At 40.6% G+C, this 13657-nt stretch overlaps 1 protein-coding gene across 1 annotated transcript in view; it reads left to right on the forward strand.

Annotated features, from left to right (window-relative positions):
* Positions 1 to 13657, forward strand: part of MTREX (Mtr4 exosome RNA helicase) — a 101233-nt gene that overhangs the window by 71559 nt on the left and 16017 nt on the right. The window contains exons 20-23 of the mRNA XM_002714036.6: positions 5916 to 6026; positions 7676 to 7864; positions 9523 to 9686; positions 12673 to 12778. Of these exons, the coding sequence (XP_002714082.1) occupies positions 5916 to 6026; positions 7676 to 7864; positions 9523 to 9686; positions 12673 to 12778 (570 nt within the window). The remainder of the gene's footprint in view (positions 1 to 5915; positions 6027 to 7675; positions 7865 to 9522; positions 9687 to 12672; positions 12779 to 13657) is intronic.

Here is a 13657-nt window from a genome sequence, read left to right on the forward strand (position 1 = left end):
TACTCCAGCCATCACCTGCTGCCTCCCTGGGTCTGCATTAGCAGGAAGCTTCAATGGAGAGCAGAGCCAAGACATGAACCCAGGCACTTCAGTATGGGATGCAGGTGTCCCAAGCAGCATCTTACCCACTGCACAAAAGTGCTTTGAACCCTAGGCATAGTTTTTTCATAATGGGCATTTCCATGAAATTTTTGAAGACTCCTGTTATCTGCTTGCTTGTTTAGAGAGAAATTGAATCATGACAAACTTGAAGATCCAAAAGTTCAAAAGATAAAAATCCTTCCTGCTATTTTAGCAGTTTCTGACAATTGCACACAGTTATTTGGACTTGTTGACCAAGTTTGTATCATGATGAGCCTGCATTCTGAGTCACTTTTCTAAAAGTAATCCAGTTTAGAAAGTTGGATAAGCAACCTGTGCAAATTTATGTTTTTAAAACTCTGCAAGTTTAGAGATTTCATGGCAGCTCTCATCTAGTTCTAAAACATTTAAACTCTCATTTATAAAACTTCGTATTTCTAATTAGGGAAGTCCTAGGATCTCTGTTTTCTGTACTTAAAGAGACATTTTTAGGTCAGCTTATGTATTCTCTTTCCTGTAATTAATGTGATAGTTGACCATTTGTTGGAGTTTATTATAGGGTACAACCCTAGAAATTGGACAGTTTCTGTCTTCCTTCTGAATCAGTCTTCACAGAATAGTTTTATTCTATTTTGATGGAAATTGTCATACCTGTGCATATGGAATTCACCTGTAAGTACATAAAACATATTGTTGCTCTCTAAAGCCAAGTAAATGTCTAATTTTTCTGCCACTTTTATTTATTTTTTTAATATTTATTTTATTTGAAAGGCAGAATTAGAAGGAAAGAGAGAGAGAGAGAAAGAATCTTCCGTCACTAGTTCACTCCTCAAGGGGCCACAATGGCTGGGGCTGGTCCAGGCCAAAGCCAGGAGCTTCATCCAGGTCTCCCACGTGGGTGCAGGGGCCCAAGCATTTGGCCTATCTTATGCTGCTCCCACAAATTTTGTACTATTTATAACTGGTAAAATAGAAACTTTATAGTAGAGAATTATAGCAAAATACCACCTTAATCAAGTAATCAAAATTAGTTTCTTTAATAATTTTGATTTTTGGACTGAGAAGAACAAAACGGGAACTTCTGCTAAAAATGTATAACCTGATGAATCTGATTATTCATGATTAGACAAACCCAAATTGAGGATAATTTTACAAAATAACCTATAGTATTAAAATGTCAAGGTCTTCAACACAGAAAAACTAATGAACTATTCTAAGTTAAAAGAGAATAAAGAAATGACAGCCAAAGTCAAGGCATGATCATAGTTTGGATCCATGGACTGGTGAGAGAGGAAGGAATATGATATAAAACATTACTGGGAAAGTAGATGATATCTTAATTTGGACTAGAATTTCCCCCTTTGAAATACTTACACTGTGCATGTTGAGGGAGGATGAATAGTAAAGCAATTGGGCAAAATCTAGATAGTCGACAAATTGGAATGGAGAAATGCGGGAGGTTTTTAACCCTACTCTTGGAATTTTTCTGAAAATTTGAAATTACATGAAAATGTTAATGTCTATACAGCAAAAACATAAGGGATTATTCTTAAAGAAGAATAAATAGAGTTGTGATTAAGATACTAAGTGTAATATGATTCCTGGCTAGATTGAAAAGTGTAATAGTTGTAATTTTTAAAGGAGATGTTCCTGAAAGATACATGTATTTATTTGTAACGGAACATAATTAATTTAAAATGGTTGAGAAGAGTCAGTCATTCTCTTTCTTTGTATCTGCCGTTCAAGTATTAATCTTAACATAAATCTTTTTAAAAAATGGGGGCCGGGGTGCTACCTGGGATGCTAGCATCCCAAATAGGTACCTGATCAAGTCCTGGCTGCTCCACTTCCAGTCCAGCTCCCTGCTAATGTGCCTGGAAAGCAGAGGAAGGTGACCTAAGTGCTTAGGCCCCTGCACCCCCATAGGAGACCCAGATAGAGCTCCTGGCTCTTGGCTTCAGCTTGTCCCAGTCCCAGCCTTTGAGGCCATTTGGGAAGTGAACCAGTAGGTAGAACATAACTCCCTCCCTCCCTCTGCTCTTCTCCCCCGCTCACTGCCTTTGAGTAAATAAATAATTTAAGAGAAAAAAAAAAAGAAAAGAAAAGGTAAAGCAGAAGAAAAGTAAACATTCCCCAAAATGTAATTAGAGAAAAGTCTGTTTGAAGAAATTTAATGAATAGTATTAGTATTCAGTATTTTTAAGATAGAAAGTTGGCTGGTAACGTTGCTATGTAGGGGGAAAAAGCTAATTTTTTTAAAGGCTTGAAAATAGCAAAAATGTAAATTAGTTGTCAAATTTTAAAAATCAGATATTTGAAATCTAGACTTCTGGCATTAAAAACAGAAAGATCTAGAAACACCAATACCTTCTGTTGGATAACTTTATAGCTAAAAGAAGTTTGTTTCGCTCACAGTTTTGGAGATTAAAGGACATCGTGCTAACATCGGCTGGCACCTCTGGAGAGAAACTCATGGTGAATGGCAGCACAAAGGGAGGAAGGAACACAAGCTAGAGCAAAAGAACATTTTACTGAGGACAGAGATCCCAACACTTGAACCCAAAGGAACACACTCAAACTAGATCCAAACTATAGCATCTTATGAATCGTACATTCTCTGTGCAGTTACCCTGTCTCTGTGTGTGGTACTTCCTAATATATTTGAGGATATGGGCTCTTCCATTTTATTTATTTGATTTTTCATCTACTGGCTCACTTCCCAAATGCCCACAACAGACAGAGCTGGACTGTGCTGAAGCCAGGAGCCAGGGCCTCCTTCTTAGTCTCCCAGAAGAGTCACAGGGACCAAAGTGCTTGAGTTATCAATGCACTCCCTCCCAGTCATGTTCATCCGAAGGTAGATCTGAAGCAGAGTAGCCAAGACTCAAACCAGCTTTGAGATGGGATGTTGGTGTGCTGGGTAGCAGCTTAGCCACTATATCTGCCCCTCTAGCTCTGCCATTTTAGCAGCATTATATGCAGACTTGCTAACCTTTGTTGACCACTTTTAGTAGTAAATAACTTAGTATTGTTTGCACTAATTTAAATAATTTACATGCACTGCCTCATATATTTCTCAAAGTTCAGTAAAATGGGATACAATTTTATTCCCTTTTTATTAGTGAGGAAACTGAAGCTTTAAACGGTTAGATAACTGGGGTGGTTTTGTGGCGTAGCAGTTAAAGCAGCCATCTGTGTTGCAGACATCCTATATGGACCCCAGTTCACAAACTGGCTTGCTCTACTTCTGATCCAGCTCCCTGCTATGCCTGGGTAAGCAGTAGAGGATGGCCCAAGTACTTGGGCCCCTGTGCCCACATGGGAGATCCAGATGAAGCTCCTGGCTTTGGTCTGGCCCAACCCTGGCCATTGCGGCCATTTGAGGAGTAAGCCAGTGGATGGAAGCTCAGTCGGTCTCTCTCTGTCTCTCTCTCTGCCTTTCAATTAAATAAATCTTTTTTTTTTTTTTTTAAGATTTATTTATTTTACTTGAATATTACAGGGAGGCAGAGGAAGAGAGAGGGGGAGAGACAGAGACAGACAGACAGAGGTCCTCCATCCTCTGGTTCACTGCAGCTACGCTACACCACAGCACCAACCCTGATAAATAAATTTTTTTTTTTTTTTTTTTGACAGGCAGAGTGGACAGTGAGAGGGAGAGACAGAGAGAAAGGTCTTCCTTTGCCGTTGGTTCACCCTCCAGTGGCCGCCGTGGCCGGCGCGCTGCGGCCGGCGCACCGCGCTGATCCGATGGCAGGAGCCAGGTGCTTCTCCTGGTCTCCCATGGGGTGTAGGGCCCAAGGACTTGGGCCATCCTCCACTGCACTCCCTGGCCACAGCAGAGAGCTGGCCTGGAAGAGGGACAACCGGGACAGAATCCGGCGCCCCGACCGGGACTAGAACCCTGTGTGCCGGCGCCGCAAGGCGGAGGATTAGCCTAGTGAGCGGTGGCGCCGGCCCGATAAATAAATCTTAAGAAATAAAAATAAGGGGCTGGCTCTGTGGCTTAGCTGGTGAGGCAGCTGCCTGCAGTGCCAGTGTCCCATATGGGTGCCGGTTCGAGTCCCGGCTGTTCCACTTCCAATCCAGCTTTCTGCTGTGGCCTGGGGAAGCAGTAGAAGATGGCCCAAGTCCTTGGGCCCCTGCACCTGCATGGAAGACCCGGAGGAAGCTCCTGGCTCCAGATTGGCACAGCTCCAGCCATTGCAGCCTATTTGGGAATGAACCAGCGGATGGAAGACCTCTCTCCCTGTCTCTCTCTCTGCCTCTCCTTCTCTCTCTGTGTAACTCTGACTTTCAAATAAATAAATAAATAATATCTTTTTTTTAAAAAAAAAGAAATAAAAATAAAAGGTTAGATAACTTGGAGCTACCATTATGGCATAATGGGTAAGGCCTCTGCCTTCAGTGCTGGCATTCTATATGGGTACCTGTTTGTGTCCTGGTTGCTGTGCTTGCATTCCAGATCTCTGCTAATGGCCTGGGAAAAGCAGTGGAGCATGGCTTAACTGCTTGGGCTCCTGCCACATATGTCGGAGACCTGGATGAAGCTCCCAGCTCCTGGCTTCAGGTTGGCCAGTAGTGGCCTTTCTGGCCATCTGGGGAGTCAGCCAGGGGACAGAAGACCTCTCTGTCTCTCTCTGTAACTCTGACTTTCAAAATAAATAAGTTTTAAAAAAATAGTTAGATAGCTTGTTCAAGGCTGCACAACTAGCTAAAAACTGAATTCAAACTCAATCTGTCTTAACTCTAGAACCTATGTTCAACTGGTATACCATTTTTTCATTAAAATACTATGAATTTACTTGTTATCAAAAGCCAATGGAGGGACTGGCACCATGGCTCACTTGGTTAATCCTCCGCCTGAGGCGCTGGCATCCCATATGGGCACGGGGTTCTAGTCCTGGTTGCTCCTCTTTCAGTCCAGCTCTCTGCTGTGGCCCAGGAGGGCAGTGGAGGATGGCCCAAGTGCTTGGGCGCCTGCACCCACATGGGTAGACCAGGAAGAAGCACCTGGCTCCTGGCTTCGGATTTCCGCAGCACGCTGGCTGTAGCAGCCATTTGGGGGGTGAACCAGTGCAAGGAAGACCTTTCTCTCTGTCTCTCTCTCTCACTGTCTATAACTCTGCCTGTCAAATTAAAAAAAAAAAAAAAAAAGCCAATGGCAGGGCCATTAATGATCCTTGATCCATGTAAATGTAACTGTGGGAGACCAGTATGCTGACTTGGTGACCTGTGAAAATATTAGTCTTGCTTCAGTTTATCCCAGAGGTCTTTTGAATTCAAGAATAATTTAACGAAGCTAAATTATATATTTTATGGTGAGGGTAGGGTATGTTTGACTAAAACGTAGTAGAAGAAAAGTTGCAGATACGTGTTCTTGAAGATTGAGTCTAATGATAAATGCTGTTTTCCCTGCTTGAAATAACTTTCTTCATTTCCTCGTCATTCCAACCCACCCAGACTTACATGAACCTTTCTGGCTATCTAAATCCGTTGAACAAAAGTCTGTCTTTTGTGTTGCTACAGTACTACTACATATTTTATTTAAATGCCAGATACTGAGCAAGTAAAAATAAAGTATGGATTCTTTATTACAGGGATCTTTTACTTTTATGTACCATTTATTTTCCTGTTATTGATAGGTTTGAATTAGGTTTTGCTTTTTAGAAAGCTTCGAAGGTAAGAAGCTGTGCCTCAATGGTTTTTATTTGCTTCTGATCCCTGTCACATAATGTAAATATTGCTAAATTTTAAGGGTCCAACTTTTAGAAATGGCATAATTTGAAAATATGCAATTTTAAATGCATTATTATGTGACTTTCTGTTCACAGGTAGTCCCTGTGTTGGTGCATCTCCTGTCTGCTATCAGCAGTGTTAGGCTTTACATTCCTAAAGACCTTCGGCCAATGGACAATAGACAGAGTGTTTTAAAATCAATACAGGTATGCAAATAAATTTTACAAATTAATTATAAATTCTATATAAGTATAAATAAGCTTTATACAAAGATAATGAAAGTGGTTTTAAATATATTTTTTCAGAAATCTAAACGCTACCAATAGTGGTGCAGTTACTAACAGAAATATTAATTTGTTATAAAATTAGCATAATAATTCAGTCATTCTGGAAAAAACTGAAAATATCATTTCTGATTTAGTTCAGTTTTCAGTTTACTATTTTAAATCTTAAGTTGAAGTGAATTTTATCAAGGTCTGTAACAATTTCAGGCTTGCTTTTTCGATTATCTGAAATATCGCAGTGCTTTATTCCATGATGGGATAGTTAAGCTTTGATATCAACTATAGTAACAGATTCACTAAGTCTTAGTGTTGTCCATTGTTTAAACAGTGTTAGACTACTGTTGTCCTTGGTCCTTACATCAGTCACCGTGTATTGGGAAACCCAAGGTGGGGAGCAGGGGAAGAAACAGGAAAGTGAGCCTGCTGATAGAAGAACGCTTTCACTTAGCAACAGAAGGTTTCTCTTTGGAACTGTTTAAACTTTATAACTAAAATTTTAGTCTTTTCTCTGTTAAATCCATAACTGTGACTTAATTTCTTTATAAATGGAACTTGCCAACTTGATCTGTAACATTCTCTGATTTTATATTGACACTGGTTCTTGTTGAGAATGGGAGGCATAACTGGAAATGGTACCATATGCATTTAACAAAGATATCGAGTTCTTGAAATAGTTAGCATTAACAGCTTATTAAGCAGTACTCAAATGTCTTTGAACCCTTTATGTTTGTCTTATTGTACTCCTTCTCCTCCACCATCCCTTTCCAACTCCTAATTAGTTGAATCTTGTCTTACCTTTCCATGGAAAATCCAGTGGAATACCAGCGTCCAGTGGTGCTTTTCTGAAGTTATGTACTCATATTTAAATTAATCGTGTTGCTTTTTTTTTTAGATGCCTCTTTTTAAAGATTTATTTATTTATTTGTGAGGCAGAGTTACAGAGAGAGAGGCAGAGAGAAAGGTCTTCCATCCGCTGTTCGCTCCCTGGATGGCCACAATGGCCAGAACTGAGCCAATCCAAAGCCAGGAACCAGGAGCTTCTTCTGAGTATCCCATGTAGGTACAGGGGCCCAAGCATTTGGGCCATCTTCCACTGCTTTCCCAGGTCATTAACAGAGAGCTGGATGGGAAGTAAAACAGCTGGACTTAAACTGGTGCCAGTATGGAATGCCGGCGCTTGAAGTGGTGGCTTTACCTGCTACACCACAGCACCAGCCCCTTTATTACTTAAGATTTATTTTATTTATTTGAAAGGCAAGAGTTATAGAGGAAGAGGGAGAAAGTTCTCCCATCTGCTGATTCAATCCCCAAATGGCCACAGGATCCAGGAGTTTCATTCAGATCTCCCATGTGAGTACAGGGTTATCGTCCACTGGTTTTCCCAGGGCATTAGCATGGAGCTGGATTAGAAATTGAGCGAACAATGGCTTAACACAATGCACCACAGCGCCAGCCCCATATCCAGAATTTTTATGGCCATATGTAAAGGAAAAAAAAAAGGAAATATTTAATTTGGTTTTATTAGTTTTGTCTGCAAACTGAAAAAATAAAATTTTTATATCTTATTTTAGGAAGTTCAGAAACGTTTTCCTGATGGTGTTCCCTTGTTAGATCCTATTGATGATATGGGCATTCAAGATCAAGGGCTGAAAAAAGTCATTCAAAAAGTAGAGGCTTTTGAGCATCGAATGTACTCTCATCCACTTCACAATGATCCAAATTTGGAAACTGTGTATACACTTTGTGAAAAAAAAGCACAGGTATGGCAAAAACTTTTATGTGTAGAATTCTATGTATGTTACTAAATAACAATGATTTTCCATTTTCTTGGGCTATTGGTTTTATCAGCTAAAACAGAGAAATGTCTCACTGTCTTTTATATAAACTATCAACTATGCAACCTGTGAACTCATCAGGAGACAGGATAAAGTTCATTTTGCTTTGGTTGGGTATTTGATATGTGGGGCTGTTTTTAAGTTTTCCTTTTATTTAATTGAAAACAGTTCATAGCATAACACTCCTTCAAGGTGTCTAATCCTTTGGTTTTTTTGTTTGTTTTTAAATATTTATTTGAAAGTCAGAGTTACACTGAGAGAGGAGAGGTAGAGAGAGTTTTCCATCTGATGGTTCAATTACCATTGGCCACAATGGCCAGAGCTGTGCTGATCTGGAGCCAGGAGCTTCTTCTGGGTCTCCCACGCGGGAACAGGGGCCCAAGAACTTGGGCCATCTTCTACTGTTTTCCCAGGCCATAGCAGAGGGCTGGATAGGAAGTGGAACAGCCGGGTCTTGAACCGGCACCTATATGGGATGCCATCACTTCAGGCCAGGGCGTTAACCTGCTGCACCACAGCACCGGCCCCTCCATTGCAAGCTTTCATCTCTGTATTTAGTAAAGGCCTATTCTCTTTGCCAACACCATTTAAAAAAAAAAAGAAAAAAAACCAGCATTTATTTATTTGCAAGGCAGAGATAGAAGGGGAGAGAGAGAGATTGGTCTTCCATTCATTTGTTCACTCCCCAAATGGCTGCAACGGCCAGAGCTAGACTGATCTGAAGCTAGGAGCCAAAAGCTTATTCTAGGTCTCCCATCTGGGTGCAGGGGCCTAAGCACTTGGGCCATCTTCCACTGCTTTTCCAGGCGCACTAGCAGGGAGCCGGATTGGAAATGGCGCAGCGAGGACTCAAACCAGCACCCATGTGGGATGCCAGTGCTGCAGACGGAGGATTAACTTTTATGCCACAGAGCTGGCCCCCAAAGCTATTCCTACTTTGGCACATTTGTGATGCAGTTTGAGAGCAATATAAAGGAAGACTTTCAGGAAACTATGGGGGAAAAGCAAATAGTTAAAAGATTCATACGTGTATTTCTCTTTTGTTCCCTGTTCACTGTGCCATTGCTACCTTCCCTGCACCATTGGTACTTTAGGAATATTATTAATTGTCCAGTGAATCCTGTCTTGGGAGAGCCCATCCTAATTCATCAGACTTTTTGTATGTCCTCCTCTCTTACCTTGTCTAGCTCATAACTGGCTTACTCCTTTCTTTCTAGCTCTTTCTCCTTACCTCATTTAAGCAAGAGATGTGCTCTCTTTCCCAGCATTTCAATGCTTTTTATAGTTCCTAATATCTCTGTACTCTGCATCCAATTCTTAAAGTAGACATACTTTCCATGTACTTACCATTTTAACTAGTATTTAGCTGTTCAGATACATCATTCCTCTTGTATGATATCCTGGGAAATGCATCTAAGCAACTGCTGTGCAACCTCCTCACCCGCAGCATATACACCCATACTCTGAAGCTTAACAGAAAACTATATTGTAAAGTGTTTTATGAAATATTTTTGTTCATGAGTAAATCTCATTTTTCACTGTTCACTTTACTATTGAATTTTATTTATTTTTATATACCTTAGATTGCAATCGATATTAAATCTGCAAAGCGGGAGCTAAAGAAAGCACGAACTGTCCTACAAATGGATGAGCTCAAATGTCGCAAACGTGTTTTAAGAAGGTTGGGGTTTGCTACTTCTTCTGATGTCATTGAGATGAAAGGACGAGTGGCTTGTGAGATAAGCAGGTAAAATCTGGTTGATTTTAAAACGGGGTTATTATTTTTATTTATTTTATTGGAAAGGCAGAAACATAAAGAGATTTCCCATTTGGTAGGTCACTTTCCAACTAACTGCAATAGCCTGGCATGGGCCAGACCAAAGCCAGGAGCCAAGAACTCGGTGTGGTCTCTCACATGAGTGGCAGAGACCCAGGTACTTGAGTCATCACCTGCTGTCTCCCAGAGTGTGTAATAGCAGGAAGTTGGAGACAGCAGAGCTAGGACTTGAATTCTACTGTGGGACGCCAGCATCCAAGTGGTAGTCTAACCATTGAGGCAAACACCTGCCTCTAAAATGGGATTACTATTTTAAAAATAAAGGATATCTTTAGCAAAAAGAACTATCTTCAAAATGTAAAGTGTTTGCAATATCTTCCATTTTACTTAAAGTTTTGGACCATGATATTGAAAAATTAGGAAAATACATTGCCTTTGACTTTTTAAAAAATGCACTGTGGGCCAGCGCCGCGGCTCACTAGGCTAATCCTCCGCCTAACGGCGCCGGCACACCGGGTTCTAGTCCCAGTCGGGGCGCTAGATTCTGTCCCGGTTGTCCCTCTTCCAGGCCAGCTCTCTGCTGTGGCCAGGGAGTGCAGTGGAGGATGGCCCAAGTGCTTGGGCCCTGCACCCCATGGGAGACCAGGAAAAGCACCTGGCTCCTGGCTCCTGCCATCGGATCAGCGCGGTGCGCTGGCCGCAGCGCACCGGCCGCGGCGGCCATTGGAGGGTGAACCAACGGCAAAGGAAGACCTTTCTCTCTGTCTCTCTCTCTCACTGTCCACTCTGCCTGTCAAAAAAAAAAAAAAAATGCACTGTGGAGGCTGGCGCCACAGCTCACTTGGCTAATCCTCCTCGTGCAGTGCCGGTACTCTGGGTTCTAGCCCCGGTTGGGGCTCCGGATTCTGTCCCGGTTGCTTCTTGTTCAGTCCAGCTCTCTGCTGTGGCCCGGGAGTGCAGTGGAGGATGACCCAAGTGCTTGGACCCTGCACCCGCATGGGAGACCAGGAGGAAGCACCTGGCTCCTGGTTTCAGATCGCCGCAGCACGCTGGCCGTAGCAGCCATTTCCGGGGTGAACCAACAGAAAGGAAGTCCTTTCTCTCTGTCTTTCTCTCTCTCTCTCTCACTAACTCTGCCTGCCCCCCCCCCCAGAAAAAAATGCACTGTGGAATTTTATATAATGTTATTTTATATATATTTCTTTTTCATTTTGAGCATTTCTCACCTTGAAACTTAGGGTAGTAACCATTATTCTTTTATAGGGATAGCAGATTTACTGATGTTTTGAGCTAACAGTAGGGTGTTACAATAGAGCATACTGTAGGCCACAGTTAAAACTGAATACAAGATGGAGTCAGCAATCCATGTCTTTGTATTCCACATCTGTAGATTCTACCAACTGCAAACCAAAAATACTGTGGGAAAAAAATTCTATCAGTGTAACAACTACTTACATAGACAGCATTCACATTGTATTAGATATTTTAAGTAGTCTGGGGATGATTTGAAATATACAGGAGTTGTGCATAAGTTATATGCAAATACTACTGAATTTTATGTAAGGGTTTTGGTGTTTGTAGGGGGTCCTGGGACCAATCTTCATAGATACCAAGGAACAACTGTTTGGTATTAGTAATCTTTTTTTATTTCATGATTTAAAAGGTTGTTAACCTTTCTACACTTCTTACTAGTAACTTGTATGCCAGCCATGTGTAGTGTGCTTACTTTAGAAAAGATTTGTATGGCCTGTTTCTTTGTCTTAAGTTTCTTTAAAACATTAAAAAAATTCTTTTTTTAATGTGAAGAAAGGAAGATATATTATTCTATAGAGGCTCTAATTTAGTGAAGACAACATTTATAAATGTATACCAAATAGTATGACATCCACACATTTTTTATAAAGTCTTTTCCACATTACCAATGACCTCAAAATTAAGTAATTTAAAACAAAAGCAATCATTTTATTTTCTCATGGAGCTCATGGTTTCTGTAGGTCAGAAATGTTGGAAGGTCTCAGTTAGATGTTTGTGACTCCCCTATAGTTGACATAAGACAGATGATTAAACTGGGACACTGAGAGTCTGAGGTAGCTAAGGAATGTTAGGATCTCTACCAGGACTTTTCCATGTCGTCTCTCAATGTAGGCTGTAACATCATTTGTGAGCCATACAGAATTATTAACTTAAAAATTAGTTTGCTATAAATTTTCAACACTAGTACAATATGGAGTAAAATATAGGTCTTTTACAGATACATCCCAACATTTCTAATAAAGATGTTTTCCATTATTTCTTTATTCTATAAATAATTTGGAAAGTGACTTTCTTTTAAAAACAAGCCAAACCTTCAGTGCCAGCATCCCATATGGGTGCCAGTTTGGATCCCAGCTGCTCCACTTCCAGTGCAGCTCCCTGCTAGTGCACCTGGGAAAACAGAGGAGGGTGGCTCAAGTCCTTAGGCGCTGCACCCACATGGAAGACCCGGAGGAAGCTCCTGGCTTCTGGCTTCGGCCTGGCTCACCCTGGCCATTGCACTATTTAGGGAGTGAATCAGCAGATGGAAAGATCTCTCTCTCTCTGTCTCTCCTTCTCTCTCTCTAACTCTGCCTTTCAAGTGAATGAATAAATATATCTTAAAATAAATAAAAAAGATTGCTAAAAAAAAAAGTCCTTAGGAACCAGCTAATAAATGGTAATGACTATTTCCCCCATATGCTGAGAGTTAAGAATTGGTTATTTTGATGAATATTTGCATTTTGATATTTGGGATCTTTATGTGAAATACCTGTGCTATGCATTATTATTTATGTGTTGGTAAATATAAAGACCTGCTATTTCCTTACATTAATCTTTATCACTTATCATTGGTTACTTATTATGACTAAATAATGTGTTTAGGATTTGTATATGAGTGTGTCCTCACTTTCTGACATTTCTTTCTCATGGCCTTATATAGTGCCGATGAGCTCCTTCTGACTGAGATGATGTTTAATGGCCTTTTCAATGACCTTTCTGCAGAACAGGCAACGGCATTATTAAGCTGCTTTGTGTTTCAAGAGAATGTGAGTTACCGATTTTATATATCATGTTTTTAGTTTTCAATAGTATTATGAATATTTTTAGTGGTAAATATGTTGCTTCATATTTACATGGGCAATATTGAAAATCAAAGGAATTTTTGTTTTTTAAATTTTTAATTAGTTTTGAACAGATTCAATATAGTTGAAAATCAAAGGAATTTAATGTAAATGGAGTAAGTGCAATAGTTAAGTGCGTATCATCACAAAGGGAAACAGAATAGTATTTTATTTGTGAATGATTACCAACCACTAATCAGATTTCAAGTTTTAAGTTTGTTCATTTTTTGAAGATCTGGCTTAGTCATAGAAAAGGATTAATAAAAGTAAAATCAGGAAAATTTAATGAAAGAAAGAATCAAAGTGAGGTAAATAACACCTCAGCCCATCCCAATACTAGAGAATCACTGTAGGACAGCTGATCCCATTAGCCACTGAAGTCTTAGTTTTCATGGACAATATTTAAGGTAGTGACCTTAAGATTCTGGTTGGTATAGCAATAATTTTTTTTCATATGAGTTATTAGTTCATTTTCAAAAGCTCTTCAGAAGTCAAAAAATAGGGGCCAGCTTCCTGCCATATCAGGTTAAGCTTCCACCTGCAACACTGACATCCCATATGGGTACCAGTTCCAGATTCGGGTGCTCCACTTCTGATCCAGCTCCCTGCTAATGTGCCTGGGAAAGCAGTGGAGGATGGCCCATGTGCTTGGGCCCCTGCACCCATGTGGGAGATGCAGAAAAAGCTCTAGGCTCCTGGCTTCAGCCTTGCCCAGCCCTGGTCATTGTGACCATTTTGGGAGTGAACCAGCAGATGGATGATCTCTCCCTCTCCCTCTTTCTCTGGGTAATTCTGACTTTCAAA

This window comes from Oryctolagus cuniculus, chromosome 14 (genome assembly GCF_051225735.1).
Source record: "Oryctolagus cuniculus isolate XC-2025 breed Fujian yellow rabbit chromosome 14, ASM5122573v1, whole genome shotgun sequence".
In the NCBI taxonomy this organism is placed as follows: domain Eukaryota; kingdom Metazoa; phylum Chordata; class Mammalia; order Lagomorpha; family Leporidae; genus Oryctolagus; species Oryctolagus cuniculus.